The following is a 21,494-nucleotide window of genomic DNA, read 5'->3' as shown; positions in this document are numbered from 1 at the left end:
AGAACACGACGGTATCAGTAGTAGTTCTCGATGGTTCTTGCATTGCCCGCTAAAAAAATATAGCGGTTTAATATATATAATTAAAAATATATTAATAATAAATATAAAAAACTTTAATTTTTATTAAAAAAAATAGCAATTCAAATAAGAACAGGTGTCCAAACCATACACGTTGTGGGTCCAATAAAAGGGAAAAGTGAAAATAAAACCTAAAATCTAGGGGAAAAAAACAAAAATTTATGCCTTTGCATGGATTAGGTATTTTTGAAATGCTATCTAGTAACATTGTATATAAAAAAAATTTTACTATAATTACTTTTGAGGTATTTTAAAAATTTATTAAAGCATTGTTAAAAATTGAAAAAAAAAATCACCGCACAACACTACTCATCACCTCTCTGCCACTCCTATCTCCCCTCCTATCTCTGCCACTGCCGTCTCTCCCCTCTCTTCTCTCCCTCTTCCTTCTCCTCCTCTTTCCTTTCTTCTTCATCTTCCTCTCTCATTCCTTTCCCTCCCCTTTCTTCCCGCCCTAACTATGTCCTTCTTCCTTTCTTGCCGCTACCAAACTTCCCTACCCTTTTTCTAGCAAAAGTCGAAAATGAGAGGAGAGAAAAGGGAAGGGAAGAAAGAGGAAGAGGAATGAGGGGGAGGAGGAAAGGTTAAGGAAAGGGAGGAAAAGAGGGAGAAAGAAAAAGGGTGTCAAAAGAGAAGGGAGGATGGTAGGGAAGGTGGCGACAGTGGGTAGTAGTATGTGGTGAGTAGGAGGAGAAAATATAGTGAGATTTATTTTTATGTTTTTGTAAGCTTGTGATTGTGTATATTTTTTGAGTTTATTAGGGTAATCCACGAACAAAAAATTATATAATTTGTTATAAAAACAACAAATTCAAGTAGAGCCAAAGGTAGACGATAGGAGGTACCATTTGTGGGCCTTTCTATGCCTATGGTCCAATCTCCATCTCTTTTTTCTTCCGAAAGAAAAAACGTTGCCATCTCTTTTGGTGTCTTATCTTGTGAAAAATGTATGGTCCTCTAAATTTATATGGGATAAAAATTAAAACAAAATGAAAGAGTTAGCTCAACAGAACTTCATATCAATATGGCAGTCACATATAGTGGTAATTTGACCGGTAGGCAAAGGGCTGATGGCTCTTTGGGATTGGTAAGGGCCACATCAATATCATGTTGTTCATTTGTTTACATCAATATAATATTAAAAATTCAATATGGAGTGTTAGATTTAAATTTGGAACTCTATCATTTTGTCACCTCAACAAGTGTTTTTTTTATATTAATTAACATGTTTATCTTCTTTAATTTTTTTTTTCTAAAAACGTGTTTTATAATAGCTCATTCTAGTTTCCTTATATATATACTAAATTTCATTATTATAATATTAATGTATTTGGTGTATCTTTACATTACTTAAGGTAAGGAAATAAAAAAAATTGACAACTAAAGAAAAATTTTATCATATTTTTAAAATTTAATCACATTTAAAATTATATTTATACGTGATTGACTTAATGTATTAATCAAACACCAACACTTAAATGAACAAGCATGGATCTTTCCCCAAGTTCATTCAACTTGTTTCAAGTATTCACTCTCCCCAAAACTCCATGTTTCAATTCTTTTATATTTTGATTCATAATCATTCATTATTTAGACACATACACTTATTTGAAATTTGTGATTTAGATTTTTTATGATTATTAATTTGTCAATTGTTCTTATTCTAAATTTGTATTTTAGCATTTTTTGCGTTAATTTGTATAGGGTTAATGTCTATTTATTGAATTTATTTAATGTTTATATGATCTTGGTCTGTGAGTTAATTTTCATCATTTGCCTTATTTTTTGTCTCTTATTATTAAAAATATTTAGTGTATAGTTATCATCTATTAAACTTTGATCTTAAGACTTTGATTTTAGGTTAGTGTGTATCATTTGTTTTGATAATTTTTTGTTACTCGTTGTTTGATTGTTCGCCCCCCATAAATCAGCATTCTGCGTCAGTCACGTACTATTTGTTTAAGATCAAGTCTAAATTCTATTTGAAATGGCGTTCGCAATACCACCTCAGTCGAGGACAAAATTAAAATGTATTAAGGTTGTGTTTGTATTGCATTTTTCGTTATTTTTCATGGACAAATTACTGTAGCGATTTGATATATGTGAGGGAAAAAGGTGATAGGGAAATGTGATAACGGAAAACGACAATATTTTCCGACGGAAACAAGCAATCCAAACAAATATTTCATGGACGGCTTTGATACCAAATGACATTATTGATGAATTTTGGAAGGATCTATCTTAAAAACTAGCTAATGAGGTGGAAAAATCAACTAATATTTGATCTATTTGTGAGTTGTGGTGTAGGATCCAAGTTCTGGTTTCTGTCAAACTCTTCTTTTCCCTCAATATTCTCGAATGATAAAGAGTAATCCATGAATTATTTAACGTAAAACACTCGTATGAGGGTAATTTCTTTCTTTTTGTCTTCACACAATATTGTAAACTTTTAATCATTCTTCTTTTTTTTTTTTCTTGGGGTTAAAACCGAAGGCGAAATCATTAAGACATTGCTCTGATTTGATGACACGTGCAGTCCCTAATATCTGCTCGTAATCAGACTCCCCCACCCCCAAAAAAAAAACAGAGATATCTATTCCTAAGAAAGACGAGATTTTGATAACATCAGGAGAATCAAGAAATAGCGTAGGAGCTCCTAATTGGAGATTTAGACTAATATTTGCAAGAATATCCATCCGCACAAACAATAACAATGCCTTCTAGAAATGGCTTAAACGGCATTATTGGTCTTCATTCAAAATTCCTCTTAACTTTCCATACCCAATTAAAATGACTATGATCCTTGCCGTCATTCTCAGTAAAAGACGAATTTCCTAGCAAACTCAACGCATTTGAAGCAAATAAATAATTGGGATCGGTAAGGATGGATGATATCTGCAGTTATTCAGCTGTTGGATCATCTAGAAGAAATCCACGAGTCCCACTTAAAGGCCAGGAATCCCGTCAAAGACTCGCCTAAGTCGTCCCGACGATCCGCCATAGATTTCTACGCTGCGAACTTCGAAATTCCTCCCTTCATAAAATATCTTTTGTGACGGTATGTAACATGAAATCAAGAAAGTTATGTCAACAGAGTAGCACGGCTTCATTGGCATAATTCAATGAATCCAGTGACGTAGTATGAAATATACCTGCTATTACGTGATTGAGTATTTATAAGGTACGTTAATAGAGCCATTAATCTGTTATGTCAACCGCAGTAATCTGCTAAAGGCAGTGTACAAAGTATTTTGTTCTACTATAAGCAATTTACCATTTGTAAGTTTGATACTGCTACAGTGCTATGATTTCTCCGGTAAAACATATATTTTCAGGGGTTGGCTGATAATATTCTGTGAGAATTAGATGACCAGTATTATAAATTATATTGTGTACAATTTGCAGTTCTAGCAGCCCAGGATGTTTTTGGCTGCAATTGCAGGTTTATCGGAGACAGTTCCATCGTTTCCTGCCAATGCCGTGTACTTATCCTTCCTGGTGAAGCTGGTACACTCGTATGATAATGTTGAGGCAATCATCCTTTGTATATAATTAGCAACATCATGGCTTGATTTCCCGGCACCGCAGGTCAGCTCTTGCGGTAATTTGTTCAAAAATGTCACTTCATAAACAGGGCTCGGATTCATGAAGAAGTAGAAAGGATCCAGTCCTTTCCACCCTCTAGCAGTCGTCCCATGAAACATGCTCATTCTATTGTTCATGGCCACCGGCACCAGGTGGTCAGTTAATTCAGCAAACAATGCTGAAAATCTTAGTAAGAACGGTTCCCTGCATGTTGTCCCTTCCGGGCATATAGCCAAATCACCTTCTTCTAAAAGGTTCTTGATCATCTTGGCATCTTTAATGCGGTCGCGGTTAAGCCTGACGGTTTTGATTGGGGCTATGATTTCTGAGAGGCGCGAGAGAGAGTATGTGACTGCTGGGATGGGACGGCCAAGTGCGGTGGAGAGAAAGATTGGATCAAGAAGAGTTCGATGTGAGCAAACAAACAGGACGCCCGTCTGGCCTGTTGATTTTTGGGCTGGTGGAGGTGGGATTCCTTTGATATTGACCCGGACTCCGAGTGCCCTGAATGCATAATAGACCAGTGGCATTGGCAGGAGTGCGCCGGCTGCAACGCGCAAGCAGGCCAAGGGGAAGCCTACTGGGATCCAGAGAATGGTTAGCAGTGCCATCAGAGGACTCGGTTTCTGGACAAGCCGCCCATCATGGAAGACTATTGGCTTAGGCAACTGGTCATGGCTCACGGGTTGGACTTTACGCTTTTTTGGGACAACATAGCTTTCCTGCGATGATGTCAACATTGATGTTATGAGCGTTAGACATAAGGAATTGTATAATTGATGCATGGTTTATCATTGATGCTTCTCAGTTTGTTTAGAGCAGTTGATCGTATTGGACAAACCTTGCACAGCTTCATGAATGGGAAATCGGTCTTCCGGTCTCCAAATCCAATTTCTGGAGCTGATGCAGCATCGAAGGCCTTCTGAAGGGCCTCAGCTTTGTTTCTACCAACAAGTACTCCAGGACCATTTACAAGTCCTGTAGCTCTCCCCCTCCAGATTGATATCTCTGTTCCAAAAACCATATCTGCACCTAAATAATCTTTGAGAGAGGCCTCAACCATAATCCTAGGATTTGCTGTTAGTACACATCTTTTCCCGCATGATGAAAAGACACGCCACGTTTCTGGATGTAAATCACTGGTATAAAATTTTGGTAAGACAGCACGTGCCACGGACTCGATATCTGAGACCTTCATCCCAGCAAATGTTGCGAATATTAGAACGCGAATTCCTGCTGCCTCAGAGATGAAATAGTACAATATTGCAGCAATAGGAGAAACCAGAAGTAGGAAGAGAAGCCGAAGTATTCCACCAGCTTCAAAGGCTACAAGTGCAAAGTAAGGAAATGAGCTACTGCCTATGAGTAAAGTTCCATCGAGATCAGCAACTACGGTATGATTTTCGCGTCCGCTAGATTCACACTGATCTATGGTTGGGAATTTATCAGGAGATTGTGCATCTGCGATTGCCATTGCTATTTGCTAGGGACTAATGTGCTCCCTTGGCAGGTTAATCTGTATTTGTTGAGCACTGAAATTGCTACCTGGTGGACTTTATCAGAGATCTGTTATATATACTGGTGCCAAGAAAGTGTGCAATCTGATTTCATAACGAGACAAGTTAGTGGTTTATGAGATCAATGATTCTGCCAACATTTCCAAAGTTCTGCTTTCGAGTGCCTTGGAGTTAACGAGAAAGTCAATTCGCTTTGGTCCCAGCTTTAGATTGATGCCATTTTCAAATTATGGAGCATGAAACCTTAGTTCCATATGGCCAATTCACACATTTGGGCACCTGTTGCTTCTCACAATTACTATAGACAAGGAGATCGGAGTTGGTGCGCATGCTGTGGTTTATGAGGATGATATTTACTCGGTCTTCATTCTATCAGTTGCATATTTTAGCAACTAGCATATAGCACTACGTTTTGACCTGCTGAATTCGACTCAGCATCGCTCCAGTGCATTATTTTTTAAAATTGACAGGTATAGGATTGTATAAATAGGATTGTATAGCGCAAAATACATCGTGAATACATTTTTTCCACTAGTAAATATTAGGAGCATTTGAATTGGCAACCCTCAGCAAAAAGCAGGGGCGGATCTACGGTGGGGGCACGGGCCTCTGCTGCCCTCCTTAAATCTCTATAGTACTCATAAAGTTTTGATATAATATCAAGTATGTCATCTGAAATTTTATATATCTATTAGTTTATATGTTTTTAAAGTTGGCTTTGATTTTGTTTGTTGTTACAATTATCGTAGAGAGGGTTTTTTCAGTTATGAATATAGTGAAGAATCGGTTACGAAATAAAATGGGAGATACTTGGATGAATGATTATTTAGTTACTTACATTAAGAAAAATATATTTTGTGAAGTTTAAAATGAGAAGGTTATAAATCGTTATCAAAATATAAAAACTTGTCGTGAACAATTGTAAATGGTTTAGTTTGTTTTTTGAAATAAAATTATTATTACATTAATAATTTTGAGTTTTTTTTATGTTTTCATGGAATCTATGCATCATTTATACTTGTTGGCGAATATTTTTTTTGCTTAAAAAATTAGAAAAATAGTAGATAAAAAATTTTAGAATTGCTTTTGCCCTACTGAGAATTTTTTCTGTCTCCGCCACTAGCAAAAAGTTTCACAAACTGGCCTTGTTGACTAAATGGTAAGCTACAACATTGACATCATACTTTATAATGGAAAATACTACCAAGTATTTGGGTAACTTTGAGTGTGCAGGTCTACTTGTATAGTCATATTGGTAATACATAATATATAATAAAAGTGATGAAAAGCGAGCGTGTGTGTGTGTGTATATAGTATATTGCAAATATGCTCATTGAAGAATTCTTGTCAAGTCTCATCGTCCAGCTCGCTGGCGTTTGTCTCATCTTTTATGCCGTGAAGGGCAAAGCGTGAATTTCAGTTTATCTTATGTTATTCATTTTATTCCAAGTACTTGTATGCATGGCGGACAAATTCAATGATTTTGTTATTCTGATGTCCGTGCTCTACAAGGCGTGGTCCATTTGGCAGTGGGTAAAAGTGCAGGTGATGGGAGATTGCAGAGATATAGTGGTGAGTTTACTTCGGCTTACGTCCAAAAGGTTCGATAATATCTGTAATTTTATTCTGCAAGGATCATTTGATTCTGTAATTTCAGTTCTGCGTTGGGATCGATGGGCCCGTTGATACGTACTTGAGAATTTCGTTGGGTCAGATGAGCACACTTCCAGGCGTCAAGTACAATGATACATATAGATTCAAGAATTCAGAATCTTCTGAGACTCTGGACGGGAACTAAATCGGGAAGGACGTCACTCAAGGAGGATTCATAAAGATTTTACGAGTCACAATGACAAGCAAGATATATTAGTTAAAGATTGCTTTGCTGTTTTTCCAAGACTAAATTGAGTGAGAAGTGGCAATGAAGTTGTTTCTAGGCATCTAGGTTGCTTGAGAGACTCCAGTTTAAAAAACAAAAGTAGCTTCTTTTATATTAGCGTCCCACGTTAAAGGAAACATAATATGGTCACCGAAAAAAAGAAGAACAACTTTTCTGTGATTTCATTTCGTTTACCTGGGCAGGACCTTGAGAAAGATGAAAAGATCACTTTGATACTCAAGAGGCTAGAAAGTAGAAGCTTCTAAACAACAAGAAGGTGACATTGAGGGATATAAATACAAATCGGTAAACAAAATTTACTTGCCTCAAGGACGAGAGCCGCAATCTATCCAGCCAAAATTGATTAGAAGAATTCAAAATCTAGGTAAGGGCCAGAAGATCTATCGGAGTCAGAAGTTCCTTTGTCATTTGAAGGCAAGGGTGGCTTGAATGTCTGATTCCAAAACGCTAGATCTACAGGTCTGGGAATTTCTGGAGGTTGGGTACTGCGGATGAGAGCCCAATTAACACCCTGAAAGAATGGATGTTGTTTTATCTCTGTAGCGCCTTTTTTAAACCCTAATCTTTTCTGGGGATCCTTAGCAAGCAGGCCACGGATCAGATCCTTTGCAGCAAAACTAACTGTGGGACTCTCGGGAAATTTTAAGGGCTGGCCTACAACGTTAAATAATGTCTCTCTGTTTCCGTTTCCTTTAAATGGAGTCTTCCCATGAAGCAACTCGTACAGAAATATTCCAAAGGTCCACCAATCAACAGCACTCCCGTGACCATCACCTCTAATTATTTCAGGGGCTAAATATTCATGTGTCCCGACAAATGACATGGATCGTGCTGCAGTTGGCTCTGCAATGAGCACCGGCAGTGAATCCGAAGCAACTGCAGGCGTACATTCTCCTCGCAATTTTAATGTTTTGGAGTTGAAAAGACTAGGCCTAAAACAAGAGGGCTGGAAGCAAGAAGGTTCTACACAAACTGGTAACTTGCATGCTGGATCAATGCATGATGGCTGGATACAGTACGATGAAATTTTACAAGACAGTTCAGTGGTGGAACTAACCAGGGTTGGACTAACATGGCATCTCAATGATAAATCAAAGTCTGACAGCATGATATGACCATCTTCCCTCACCATGACGTTTTCAGGCTTCAAGTCCCTATAGACCACTCCCATCATGTGCAAGTATTCTAGGGCAAGGAGCACTTCAGAAGCATAAAACCTGCCAATATTCGAGTAAAATAAGTTGTCAATGAAATGTCTAAAAGTCGCATCATTCAAATTCTAATAACCTGAGACTATGCTGCAATATTGAGGGTTAAAGGAAACTCTTTGCAGCACGAGTTCATTTCACACTTGCAAGTGTTTCAATTTCAACCTTTAAGTTTCTAAGAGTATGATAGTATAGGAGCCAGAGGTTCAAAATATAGTGATATTACTCGCAAGTAGGAGTATATTGTAGGCACATAACTCAACCAAATGATGCAACTTATATGGTGATACATCTAACTTCAAATGAATGTCTAATGTCCCCGTATAGAACAAGGTGTTTTGAGAGAAACTAGCATGAAACAGAAGACTTTTCCCAATCAATCTCCCATAAGACCAGATTTACCACCTCGAGAGTATGGTGTATATATGTAAAAGAATCACTCAGCTTCTCGTTTCCCCTAGAAGAGTGCTAACACCATACACTTTCTAGCCAATTGCACTAATATCTAATGACAGTGAAAACTTGACCAAAAAGGGCGACTAACAAGAAGCAATTAGTTATACAATGATTCAGCAGTGAAGAGCTAACCTTGCAGCTTGCTCAGTAAAATGCCTGCCTGGTTGACGCTGCCTAAGCAAATGCAGATCCCCGCCGCTGCAAAATTCCATTAGCAAGCACGAAAATTTCTCTGTTTCAAAATGTGAATAAAGGGATGGAAGAAAAGGATGGTCCAATAAACCCAATATTTCCCTCTCAGTTTGAGCTCTCACCAGCTTCTTCCTCCCGGCTAACGTCCCTTTATCCATTACTTTCATTGCAAACAAACATTTCATCCCTCTTAACTCCGCCAAGTAAACGCTCCCAATATCCCCAAATCCCAATTTCTTCAACAGCCTAAAATGCCCCAAGCCCAACTGACCATCTCTAGCAAGCACAGATTGTATTGCGTCCCAGCGGATGTCGTTACCCTTATGAGGTTTGGATGGGCAATAGCTTCTAAAACTAGCCTCATTTACGTCTATGCTGTTACAGTAACTAGAGGAACTCAAACTACTCTTGCCACTCTCAACACATTCCCCACCTTTATTCAATTCAACATCTATAGAGACCATTTCTTTCTCCTCAAGTTGATAGTCACTCAATTTACTTCCTACGCTGGTAGTACCAGAAACCGTGACGGTACTACTAGAGAGTTCCATGCTAGTACTGCTATAGATGCTAAGGTCTTGAAAACTGACCTTGGTGGCATCGGCTTCACCATATATGGTGCCATCATTCGTTAGTTTGCTCATGATTGAGAGATATAAAGGGCAGTACAATGTTTGACGAAACGCCTCAGAGAGGGCGTTTTGGTTTTAGGGGGTGAGTTTAAAGTAGAGCAAAGGGAGGGAAAATGGGGTTATGCGGTCAAAATGGGGATTTGGCGACGCCGAGGTGGTCAAACAAGTGCGAGAGAGAACCTCGGGCGCCAAGTCAGAACACGAGAGAGAGAGAGAGACAGATGGAGAGAACAAGAGAGTCAGTGTGGGACAGCATAGGGACTTAAAAAGGCAGGCTGGGTTCAAATTTGAAACGGGGCGTGAGTTTGGTGAGAGACCCAATGAATGAGTTGGGTTGGAGTTTGGGTCCTCTCCATCGGCTCTCGTTCGTTCTCGGATGGTATCCAAAGATCTCCCAGATAAAAACACCCGGAGGCCCATTAAATACATTACACAGATACAGAGAGAGCGAGAGAGAGAGACACGGGGGCCTGGGGGCTTGAGAAACGTTTCTTCTTGTAATCGAGCTTAGACTTAAATTACAACCAGCCAGTGCTAATTTAGCTGTCACACGTAGGAAAAATTGCATTAATCTTCCTTCAACAAAAAATAAAAGCTTCCTTCACATATAGCTGATGTGAATGAAGACGAACGGCTTTAATCCTTAACATACTCCCTCCGTCCCACTTTGATCGTCCTGTATTCCTTTTTCATCTGTCCCAAATTGTAGTCCACTTTCCAATTGAAGAATGTTGTTGTATTTTAATTTTCCTAAAATACCATTATTCAATGTAAGTAGTTGTTACTATAAACCTACCATATTTAATGAGAGTTGATTCTTTTTTTACCATCAATTCAAGTTCCCATAAAGTTGTACCATATTTAATATGAGGGTATTTTAGAAAAATAGCAATCTAAATTACTTTTCCAACAAAGTTAACTATTTTTTCTTAAACTGTGTGAAAAAAGAAATAGGACCATCAAAGTGGGACGGAAGGAGTATAAAATATGCTCGCTTTTTGTGCTCTAACATCTTTTCAGGCTAATTTTAGCCGAAATAAGCTATGGTCCCATTACATGCTCTATATTTAAAGGGTAAATTTAACGAATCCTTATTTTATTGATCCAAATGTAAAAGACCAAAATTTTTAATCAAAGCACTTAACAAAACGAAAAAAGAAAGGGAATAACACTCTAAAGTATCCTTCTCTCTTTCAGATCTAAACTCTAAAGCAACTCCCTTATTTCTTCAAAGCTAATACGATTTCCTTTGTTCTTATTTTTTTTTTTTTTTGAGAGGATGACACAAAATCTATGATCGATAATTAATTCCTTCTTAGAAGGCCAAAAACCTAAAATTTATTGCGTTCCTTAAAAATTAGCTGCTTTGGACATGGCAAAAAGGTGCTGGGCCGTTTAAATGTTATTTTTTTCCCTTAAATATCAAATGATGCTATTTTTTTCCTTTCTATTAAATGTTATTTATTTTATTAAATCAAATGCTATTTTACTTAATATTGAATGTTTCTTACATGTCCATTTCATGTCAATTATAACCCAATCAGGTATTCATTTGACAATTGGACTGTGTACAAATTATTTGCCTACTGTATATGTTTAATAGAGTTCACATCTTGTATTCTTAGGCATAATTTTAATTACTATAAAATTTCATGCAATTAAATGACTTGGAAAATAACAAATCTCAAGTTGTAAACAAATTTTAAATTTTTTTTTGGTAATTTTGAATAAATTGATTTACTATAACGAACATTTTGTTAGTCCGAAATCTACAAACCAACACCTTGTAAATCTAAATTAATATTATTGCACTCCTAAATAAAGGCCCTAACTCCACCAATGATTCTTGCCCTACACATGAAACATTCCCAAATGTGATATTTTGTCTACACCCTCGAAAAAACATTGACCCTCAAAGTTTTAGGTGTGCTGGAGTGTGAAAACAAGATGGGAAGAGCCAAATTTATTTGGCATTGTCATCATCGACCTGGCTAAATTACTAACCCTATGATTTTCGATTACGTTTTAAGCAAATTTTTATGAAGCTGAAGTTCGAAGGCAGCATAAAGCGTAAATTCCCAACAAAATTAACTGTTAGCAAAAGCTACTAGAAGATTTTAGCATTCGAGATACTCGCACGTTATCCTTATTATTTAATGGAATAAGCGAAAAAAAAAAAGCATGCCGCATACCACACAATTTCACTAATCCTGTCCTCGTGAGTCCTCCTATCTAATGAACTCTACTAATCTTTGGTTCCAGCCACCTCTAGGAGAGATAACACTGGAAATTTGCACAAATTTGGATAGTGAATTATTCACACAAATTTTAGTTGCTTATATCATCAACACATTTTTATTTCACATATATCAGATCAAAAAATTGTTACAATATTTTTGTTTAAAAAATACCCGCGCTAAATAATCTACCATCCAAACACACTCAATGGCACCGTCTATAGTGCAATTTTAGCCCAACAAAAATCGAAGGTGAAGGAAGTGTCCTGATTGCTACTTTCTGAAAATCCCAGATGATTTCTTCTGACTCCTAATGAAGCAAGTATTGCAAAATTCTGCACAAGCTACAAAAAGAGTCAATTATTTCTCCTTTCGTTATTTTAATTTATTGCGCCGTAAATTCTAGTATTGGTCTTCTATTTAGAACAGACAGTAGCAGGGGAAAAAAAAAATAGAAGACGTACCAAGAAGAGATAGTAGTAGAATGGAGGGAGATTACGATACACACGTATGGTAACCCTTGCTTTGCTTTCTTCTCCTTAAAGACTGAATTAGTTTGAAAACGTGAAGTACAATCAAAGAAGTCCAGGCATAAAAGTTTGATTAATACATTCACTTGTTATTGCCTTTCATCGTGTTGAAATCAGAATGAAGTTGTGCAGTACATTTTCGGTTTGGATTCTCGTCCTGCTATGCCACCGCATATCATCTGGTAATATATATATATATATATATGTATGTATATACAGTAATTCGTTTCCTAAGCTCTTTCTTTTTTTTTCTTCTTTTGCATCGTTTATAGTTCAACGTAACCCACAGGCAGTAGTGGAGTTGTGGAAGCATGCACATTTTACGTGAGCAACAAGTGCCCATTTCCCATATGGCCTGCCACTGCCCCGAACCAAGGCTTTCCAGTCGTAGCAAACGGTGGCTTCTATCTTCCATCCGGGAGACTCCGGAAATTCCAGGCACCTGGAGATTGGAGTGGCCGCATCTGGGCCAGAACAGGCTGCAATTTCGACTACTCCAACGACGGACGAGCCTGCGAAACAGGCGACTGCAACGGCCGACTCGAATGCGCCGGGGCGATCGGCGTTCCTCCTGTGACGCTAGTAGAGTTTACGTTGCAGGTTGACAAGAGGCAGCCGAGTTTCTACGACGTAAGTACAGTGGATGGCTACAACCTCCCTGTTTCAGTGACCCCATATCCTACAGCACCAAAATGCTACATCGGAGGGTGCTTCTCAGATATAAAAAAGGAGTGCCCTCGGGAGCTGGCGGTCCTGAATGAGCTCGGACAAGTTGTGGCTTGCAAGAGTGCATGCTTGGCCTTCAATGAGGATCGTTTCTGCTGCAGAAAGAAATATGGGAGTCCAGCAACGTGCAAGCCCGACGTCTACTCCAGATTCTTCAAGGCTGAGTGTCCCTATTATTTTAGTAAACCCTTTGATACGCCTTCTCCCTTGGTTAATTGCCCTGCAGATCAGTATATCATCACCTTCTGCCCGGATGGATGGGGTGCTCCTGCAACTTCCCTAATAATGTCTACATAGGGAAAGAAACCCCTTTTTAATCCTCAGCACTTCCCCTTAATTGCTTCAAACTCCATCCGAGTCGCAAATTTAACTACTACTGTTTACGAACCTCCTACTCCTAATTTTTATTTTGATAGAACTTGTCCCTTTTTATGTATCCTCCTCATTTCCAGTTCACACATGATGACTGAAGCTACGTTAATTACAGGAATTTTACTCCCGTGGTCTCTCCATTCTCTAATTTCATTTAAATATCTTCCTTTTGATGACCAATGCCAAAAAAATTTCTCATAGCAGTATTATAAAAAATTTATAATCAACTAAAACAATCAACCGACACGGGCTGATAAAAATGGAGATAAGCCTTATAAATTAGCATTAATCTTCTATACACTAACATTGTATATACATTCATCATTAGATGCATGACACATAATTTGAATTTGAATTTGAAACTCAAATTTTGCACATATGGCGTATATCCAACCGTGATAATGTATACACCATTAGTGTATATAAAATTTATTATATAAATTATGGCAGGCATGTTGATTTGGCGGAGTATAATCTGAACGCGTGTCTGATTAGACCAATAGAATGAGGCTTAAAGCAAGATTTTTGTCAAGCACATTTGATTACGTGTATTTAAACGCACGCATATGTGATTTTTTTAAAAAAATATAATTAGTTGTGTAAAGCAATCAATAATTCGGTACCGTCCGGGCCTGAGCTTAAATTTAACAAAATTGAATGGGTATGGGTTCGGCTTAAATAATGCCTCAAATTACTCCTGGACCTAACTGCCGGACAGGGATAAACGAGGACTTGTGCATTCAAATACTCCACTTAATTGCTCGAGCCCAATATGAAGCAGCAGCCCAACCCCCGATGGTATTAATGTATTATTAGGGTTATCACATTCACAAGTCACAACACCAGCCGCCGCTGTGGATTAGAGGTTTTCTGTGATTACGGCCGTCAGAACCCTATCCCTGTCCCTATAAAAACTGGTCGGTGCAATTATAGTCTCTTCAGATAGCTTTATTTTATTCTCTTCTCTAGTTCTCTTCCGATCATCCATTTGCGTTTCAAGCAGGATCTCCAAACACCTTAATTTCAGCTAAATACGTGTTTGTTTTCTTGCCTAGTCCATTCCATATGTTTTCAGTTTTGTTGAATCGAAATCATCTGATGAGAAGAAAACTGCAACAATATGAAACTTTAAAGTCCATGATTCGTTTGTATTTAAGTCTCTGATGATTTCGATATCTCTAACGGAGAGATTGTACCTTTTTCCCCTTTTTTAAAACAGTTTTGTGAATCTAATGTTATCCCATTTATTTCCTTTGTCTTTGTTGTTTTGTAAAACTGGGGAAGGGGAGATGATGATACTCTTATATGGTCCGTGTTTCTGAATTTTCTGTGATTGAGAAACACAAGCACTCTCTGATCCCCTGTGCCTTTAGCTCTCGCGCACTTTTTTTCTTCTTTTTTTAATTATTCTGGTTCCCCTTTTTCTTTTCTTATTTGTTTTTTTCTGAAATTTGTGGTAATTGGCATGGGAAATTGATTGTTGTCTGGGCTCTGTGATTACGATGCCTAATTAATTACAGTAGTTAGGCACTATACGCTATTCTGATCTTAAAACATGAGTAGATATATTTTGTGTATGAGAGCTTTTACCATGTGTTTTCGTTTTAGCTGAATATTCCTAGGTTAGGTGGAATCGATGTGGTTCTGCCTAATTGATTTTCAGAAACCAATCAAGCATTTGTTGTTTTGGCTTTTGTTTCTATAGCAATTCTGCTCCTGCTGCGAAACATCTGCTATGATGATACATGAAAAAATTCACATGTCAGACTTCAGAGATTTCGGTCTATGAGAAGAATATTTCATGTTTTCTGAGCTGACGAGTTGTTGATTCAGATTGGTGCTTAGCTGTTGGTGTCAACGTCTACCGCTGTGGTAGAAATTGATCACTGATTTGATGAGATATACAGAAATTTTACTGCCTTTGGTGTGACGTAGGAACTGAGATAACGAGACCTTCAATTGTATTTTCTTCTTCTTCTGCACATCCGTTAAAAAACAACCCATTTAATGTAGATGTGATTTGTTTACTGAAGTAATGTATTTAAAACACATCCCACAAAATGAACCGAACCTGTCTGTATTCAGAATGACTGGGTGCTTCATCTTTTGAGGATCTGGAGGCAAAATTGGATACAGGGAATACAATTTTCATTTTTGTTGGTTTGGGCTGTCTTGAAACTTTTTATTATTGGACAGAACTTTAAAACCTTTAACTCGCCAAGCTGGACAACAGCATTCCATTCCTTCACCGGGAAGTGAAAAAATTAGCAGTTCAGTGTTTTGTTATTCAAAAAAGGTATACTTCAATGGAGAAAGTAATGCACGGAAGGATGAGTAATAATTGTAAATTAAGCTCAAGAGAGTGACGATGCTGTAAAAAAATGAGTTAGCGGAAGTATTTGTCATGTGATGCATTTAACTCGTTCCCCATTTTTTTTTTCCTTCGTTGAATGTACATTTAAACTCGTTCCTCATTTTTTTCCTCCTCCTCTTTTGATAATTGGTTGTGTTCTATATATATAGAGCAAGGGTGTGTTTGATAAAATTCAAATCCAAAAATTGAAACTAATCTAATAGATCATTTAATTTTGGAAGTAAGTTTTGCCTAGAAAATTCAGTATTATTTAATTAATTTAAATGTTCAATTTGGATTGAATTAGGTTATCAAAGAGAGTCTAAATGCATGACACATATATAAAATTTGAATTTTAAATTTAAATTCAAATTATGTGTTGTGCATGCAATGGTAAAAATGTATACACTATCCGTGTATATAAAATTAATCTATATATATATATATATAGGAATTTTTTGCGTCTATAGAATATATCCTTTTTATTAAGGTCACGATGTCTATGCATTATTTACAAATAATTGTTGCTCTAAAATCTATATCTATATAAATTTGAGAAGGGTTTTTAGCAACAAGCTTCCACACACTTTCCCACTCTCAATTAAACTCGTTCCCCATTTTTTTCCTCTCTCTTTTGATAATTGGTTGTGTTATATATATATAGAGTAAGGGTGTGTTTGATAAAACTGAAATTTGAAAATTGAAATTAATCTAATACATCACTTAATTTTGAAAGTAAATTTTGTCTAAAAAATTTAGTGTCACTTAATTAATTTAAATGTTTAATTTTTGACTGAACTAGTTTATCAAATAGAACCTAAATGCATGACACATGTATGAAATTTAAATTTAGATTATGTGTTGTGCATTCAATGGTGAAAGTATATATATTGTTAGTGTATATATATATAATTAATCCATATATATATATATATATAGGAATTTTCTGCGTCCAAAGAATATGTCCCTTTTATTAAGGTCACGATGTCTATGCATTATTTACAAATAATTGTTCCTCTAAAATACTTTGAAAATTACAGAATAGGCCATGTTACATCGACTTGAATTGGAAAACAAGAGACGAGTCATCTTACCGAGCTAGATCAACGTACCTATTCAACCTCTAAAAGCAAACAAGTGCCAATTACATCTTAGAAAATCAAGACCGTTTGAATTATTCTTTTTGTCGACCTGGATTTGACCAAATTTTAATAAGTTTTTAGTAACATTTTAGAAACTTTCAAACACTTAACATCCCACCATAATGAGGCAAAACAGACAACATATTCAAAATCTAATTTTTCAAATATAATTTTACAATAATATATAAATAAAAATAATTTTAAAAACACCAATCCATTTAAAATCAACTCACAGATACAAAAAAAAAAAAAAAATTAACCACTTCTTCTTCCATCACACATCACTACCCATTGATGGCGACCATCTCTCTTTCTCTCCATACTAGAAACCCTCTCACTCTTCTCCTCCATTTCCATTTGTGACTAGCTTCTTGTTGTTATCAGATGACTGGGTTGCGATCAGAGGGCCGCAACACCTCGAAAAACAGGTAATCCATGAGTTTGTTTGGATTGCAAGATTTTCAAATAAAAATTTCAAAATTTGTTTTGCTTGCATCATACACACAATTTTCAACCACCTTTTTATTTAATATATATTACATCATAAAAAGTGCTACAGTATTATTTCAAATAATTTCCTATCCAAACAAACCCCGTATTATTGCGATCAGATTAAGTTTTGTTTCGAAAATTCAGTGCCATTTTATTACTTTAGATGTTCAATTTTTTGTTATCAAACGGTTTGAATCATTAATTCATTAAATTTAAATGCTGAAGTGGGTTATCAAACAACTTATCTAAATGCACGACACATATACAAATTTTGAATTTCAATTTTAAACTCAAATTATATTTGAAATTCAAAATTTGTGTCATGCATCCAATGATGAAAGTGTATACTGTCAATGTATATAAAATTAATCTCTCTATATATATATATTTGAATTTTCTGCATCTATAGAATATGTCATTCTTATTATGGTCACGATGTCTATGCATTATTTACGAATAATTGTTCCTCTAAAATACTTTGAAAATTACAGAATAGGGCACATTACATCGACTTGAATTGGAAAACAAGAGACTACTCATCTTACGGAACTTGATCAACGTACCTATTCAACCTCTAAAAGCGAACAAGTGCCAATTACATCTTAGAAAATCAAGACCTTTTGAATCAGCTTTTTTGTTGACCTAGACTTGACCAAATTTTAATAAGTAAGTTTTTAGTAATATTTTAGAAACTTTCAAACACTTAACATCCCACCATAATGAGGCAAAACAGATAACATATTCAAAATCTAATTTTTCAAATATAATATTATAATAATATATAAATAAAAATAATTCCAAAAACATCAATCCATACAAAATCAACTCACAAATACCCAAAAAAAAAAAATTACCACTACTTCTTCCATCACATAACACCACCCACTATCACCACCACCACGGCCACCATCTCTCTCTCTCTCTCTCCTTCCTCCATACTAGAAACCCTCTCACTCTTCTCCTCCAATTCCGGTCGTGACTAGCTTCTTGTTGTTATCAGATGACTGGGTTGCAATCAGAGGGCCGCAACACTCCTAAAAACAAGTAATCTATACTTTTGCAATTAGAGTAAGTTTTGTTTAGAAAATTCAGTGTCACTTTATTAATTCAAACGTTCAATTTTTAGTTATCAAACGGTTTGAATCCATTATTTCATTAAAATTAAGTGTTGAACTGGGTTATCAAACAGGGTCTAAATGCACGACACATATACAAATTTTGAATTCAAATTATGAAATTCAAAATTTATGTCATGCATCCAATGATAAAAGTGTATATACTCCTAATGTATATAAAATTAATCTATATATATAGGAATTTTTTGCATATAGAGAATATGTCCTTTTTATTAAGGTCACGATGGCTATGCATTATTTATGAATAATTGTTCCTCTAAAATACTTTGAAAATTACAGAATAGGCCATGTTACATCGACTTGAATTGGAAAACAAGAGGCTAGTCATCTTACCGATCTAGATCAACGTACCTATTCAACCTCTAAAAGCGAACAAGTGCCAATTACATCTTAGAAAATCAAGACCGTTGGAATTATTCTTTTTGTCGACCTAGATTTGACCAAATTTTAATAAGTAAGTTTTTAGTGACATTTTAGAAACTTTCAAACACTTAACATCCCACCATAATGAGGCAAAACAGATAACATATTCCAAATATGATTTTTCAAATATAATTTTACAATAATATATAAATAAAAATAATTTCAAAAACACTAATCCATACAAAATCAACTCACAAAAACAAAAAAAATAAAATAAAATTTACCACTTCTTCTTCCATCACACATCACTACCCATTGCCGCTACCGTCACAACCACCATCTCTCTCTTCCTCTTGATTTTCCTCTCTCCCCATCCTTCCTCCATTCTAGAAACCCCCGTCCCTCTTCTCCTCGGCTTCCGATCATGACTAGCTCCTGGTTATTATCAATGACTGGTTGCGATAAGAGGGCCGCAACATCTCAAAAACAGCTAATCCATACTAATTTTTCTAGTCTACTAATATGCAAGATTTGACATATTCAAATGGAACAAAATTTCGAGACGGAAGGTTGAATGATTCAGGAGTTGGGGTCAACGGTTGACCGACTGTGGAGGAAGTCAAATCAAAACTCAATCCATTCACATTAGTATTATAATCCGGACCCGCCACTTTAGTTGTTAAGCTCCAACTCGAACCAACTATTATAGCTGGTCTCGGATCAGACGCAGATTCTACGTACTGCTTCTGACGTGAACAATGATCCACTTGCAAATTACAGAGTTCACCCGTCATTGCTGTCCGTGACCCAGGGCTTGGTCTCCCCGCTCATGTGCTTCTTCCCTAGTGCCTTCCTAATTGGAGTATTTTTTACCTTTCTACACGTGTCAAATCAGACACATATAGAACACGTGCGTTAAAATGTAAAGGTCCTGCGCTAATCGCACGCCACTTCAGCAGCTTCCTTTCAAGGGAACTCAGTCTCGTGGGTTAGATCAGACCCCTACAGTTTAGACCAAAGTTGAATGCATTGCACTTTGTCACACGTCGTCCTAGTCCCGGCATCGTATGGTAAAAAAAAATATATTTTGTAGGTGTGAATCGCCAAGCCCAGCATTGAACAACTTTGAGCATGCGGACTCCATGGCCAAAACGGTCAAATCACCTTCACCTTCGGCTCTCACTCAAATTCCACCGCGGAAAAGAGAGACGATTACGTATGGACAATTTACCAGTCTTAACATGCCGTTGACGGTTTTCGCTTTCGATCCCCACTCTTTTTCGGGGGATCATATATACATTTTTTAAAAAAAAACTTTTTAACCCTATAAATGTGGGCAGACTGAATGTGAATGGGCATCCAATTGAACAAAGGGTAATAAGCATACTTAAGGAGGAGCTGTGGGAGTCTTCTTTTCTTAATACACTACTAGCAAATTAAGAGAATAAGAAGCTGTGGGAGTCTTCTTGTCGCAGGAGATGTGGCACTTGTGCTCTTTGGGGGCTCGGCTCTGCCACATTCACACAAGTGCCATTCACCGCGACAAGAAGGCCGCAATTTCTTTAAACTCCAGCCCAGCCACTTGCTTCCTGCTTCGTCGATCGCTTCTAATTGTCTACATGGTTCCTTCCAGTTCCTTCCAGGTGAATGAATATTTATAGGCAATGTCCAGTGTCTTTACCAGTTAAATACATGCTTCTTCTGCATTTCAGATTTCATGCGCGCGATCATATTCATATTCATATGTAGTCTTTTAGATGGATGGGATCGATGCATGCATTCTTCGAGGTAAGCACGTGAAGAAACTTTAATTATGTCACTCCAATTCTGAGTTTTTATTTTTTTTTCTTGAAATGCATGATTACATTTACATCGTACAATTTACATGTCACGTTTCGGATTTACGAGTACGAAAGAAAGGTATTTTTAACTGGCTGTGTAAGAACTAGAAGGATTTATCCACCGCTCTTCTGAGTCTTCCTGCTCCAACTCCATCGCTCCCGCTAGAACTTGCAGAACTGCGACGTATTGCTCATCAAGACAAGCATGAAAGAAAGGTATGTGCCATTTATTTTATCTCAATTTCTGTTGACAAAAAAGTAACATGGATGGATGGATGGTAACGAGGTTAATGATCCTCATGCTACCATGCACGAACCAATAGCCCCTATGCTTCCAATATCTGATTTAGTCATCGGGATCTGCCAGCCATAGCTTGAATTCATGTATTGAATCAATCATAATTCTCCAGCCCCAAAAATTCTTCATCCTTTTACTCCCATTACCATGCATCTATGCGCTATTATTTGTCTATGTCAAAATCAAAATTTCCGGTCAAGGGCGGTTGTCCGACGATCAGTGCGCACGTATTGGCCGGTCTTGCCTTGCCTGGAAGTTCGCTTAGTGGCTCAAGGAGTCCCGTCCTGATGCCCACCACTTCCATTTCACCGCTCTTTCTCTTTCCTCTTTGCAGATGATTTCAAGAAAATTACAAAGAAAAAACTAAATAAAAATCTAACTTAATTTCTTTGCAGACGATTTTAAAAATTACATAGGAAAAATTAAATAAAAATCT

At 36.8% G+C, this 21,494-nt stretch overlaps 3 protein-coding genes and 3 non-coding genes across 6 annotated transcripts; 4 read left to right on the top strand and 2 right to left on the bottom strand.

The window, feature by feature from the left end:
- Window positions 1-3,485: 3,485 nt before the first annotated feature.
- On the bottom strand, window positions 3,486-5,137 carry LOC113751048 (glycerol-3-phosphate 2-O-acyltransferase 6-like). The gene is made up of 2 exons (XM_027294895.1): window positions 4,505-5,137; window positions 3,486-4,385 (listed from the first exon to the last, which is right to left on the bottom strand). The coding sequence occupies exons 1-2, from the start codon at window positions 5,135-5,137 to the stop codon at window positions 3,486-3,488; spliced, it is 1,533 nt and encodes a 510-aa protein (XP_027150696.1).
- Window positions 5,138-7,342: 2,205 nt separating this feature from the next.
- LOC113752804 (serine/threonine-protein kinase D6PK) lies at window positions 7,343-9,580 on the bottom strand. The gene is made up of 2 exons (XM_027296861.1): window positions 8,877-9,580; window positions 7,343-8,297 (listed from the first exon to the last, which is right to left on the bottom strand). Exons 1-2 carry the CDS (start codon window positions 9,578-9,580, stop codon window positions 7,424-7,426), a joined length of 1,578 nt encoding a protein of 525 aa, XP_027152662.1. The 3' UTR covers window positions 7,343-7,423.
- Window positions 9,581-12,452: 2,872 nt separating this feature from the next.
- On the top strand, window positions 12,453-13,545 carry LOC113754104 (thaumatin-like protein). Its single transcript, XM_027298444.1, has 2 exons — window positions 12,453-12,517; window positions 12,625-13,545. The coding sequence occupies exons 1-2, from the start codon at window positions 12,454-12,456 to the stop codon at window positions 13,356-13,358; spliced, it is 798 nt and encodes a 265-aa protein (XP_027154245.1). The 5' UTR covers window position 12,453; the 3' UTR covers window positions 13,359-13,545.
- Window positions 13,546-14,521: 976 nt separating this feature from the next.
- On the top strand, window positions 14,522-14,602 carry LOC113754592. The gene has a single exon (XR_003465273.1). It is a non-coding gene; the product is annotated as a small nucleolar RNA Z199 (small nucleolar RNA).
- Window positions 14,603-14,920: 318 nt separating this feature from the next.
- On the top strand, window positions 14,921-15,018 carry LOC113754598. Its single transcript, XR_003465279.1, has one exon. It is a non-coding gene; the product is annotated as a small nucleolar RNA U54 (small nucleolar RNA).
- A 142-nt stretch (window positions 15,019-15,160) lies between these two features.
- On the top strand, window positions 15,161-15,252 carry LOC113754599. The gene has a single exon (XR_003465280.1). It is a non-coding gene; the product is annotated as a small nucleolar RNA R64/Z200 family (small nucleolar RNA).
- Window positions 15,253-21,494: the final 6,242 nt, after the last annotated feature.

The sequence above is a fragment of the Coffea eugenioides genome, chromosome 11 (assembly GCF_003713205.1).
Source record: "Coffea eugenioides isolate CCC68of chromosome 11, Ceug_1.0, whole genome shotgun sequence".
In the NCBI taxonomy this organism is placed as follows: Eukaryota; Viridiplantae; Streptophyta; class Magnoliopsida; order Gentianales; family Rubiaceae; genus Coffea; species Coffea eugenioides.
This window is presented reverse-complemented; position numbering and strand designations above follow the sequence as displayed.

What these genes read in the sequence shown, in the direction of transcription:
- LOC113752804 (XM_027296861.1), bottom strand. Translation starts at nt 9,580, where the DNA reads ATGAGCAAACTAACGAATGATGGCACCATATATGGTGAAGCCGATGCC. An exon ending in TTTACTGAGCAAGCTGCAAG is followed by an intron (nt 8,298 to 8,876) that starts GTTAGCTCTTCA and finishes GAATATTGGCAG; the next exon opens with GTTTTATGCTTCTGAAGTGC.
- LOC113754104 (XM_027298444.1), top strand. Translation starts at nt 12,454, where the DNA reads ATGAAGTTGTGCAGTACATTTTCGGTTTGGATTCTCGTCCTGCTATGC. An exon ending in ATGCCACCGCATATCATCTG is followed by an intron (nt 12,518 to 12,624) that starts GTAATATATATA and finishes CGTAACCCACAG; the next exon opens with GCAGTAGTGGAGTTGTGGAA.
- LOC113751048 (XM_027294895.1), bottom strand. Translation starts at nt 5,137, where the DNA reads ATGGCAATCGCAGATGCACAATCTCCTGATAAATTCCCAACCATAGAT. An exon ending in CATTCATGAAGCTGTGCAAG is followed by an intron (nt 4,386 to 4,504) that starts GTTTGTCCAATA and finishes ACATCATCGCAG; the next exon opens with GAAAGCTATGTTGTCCCAAA.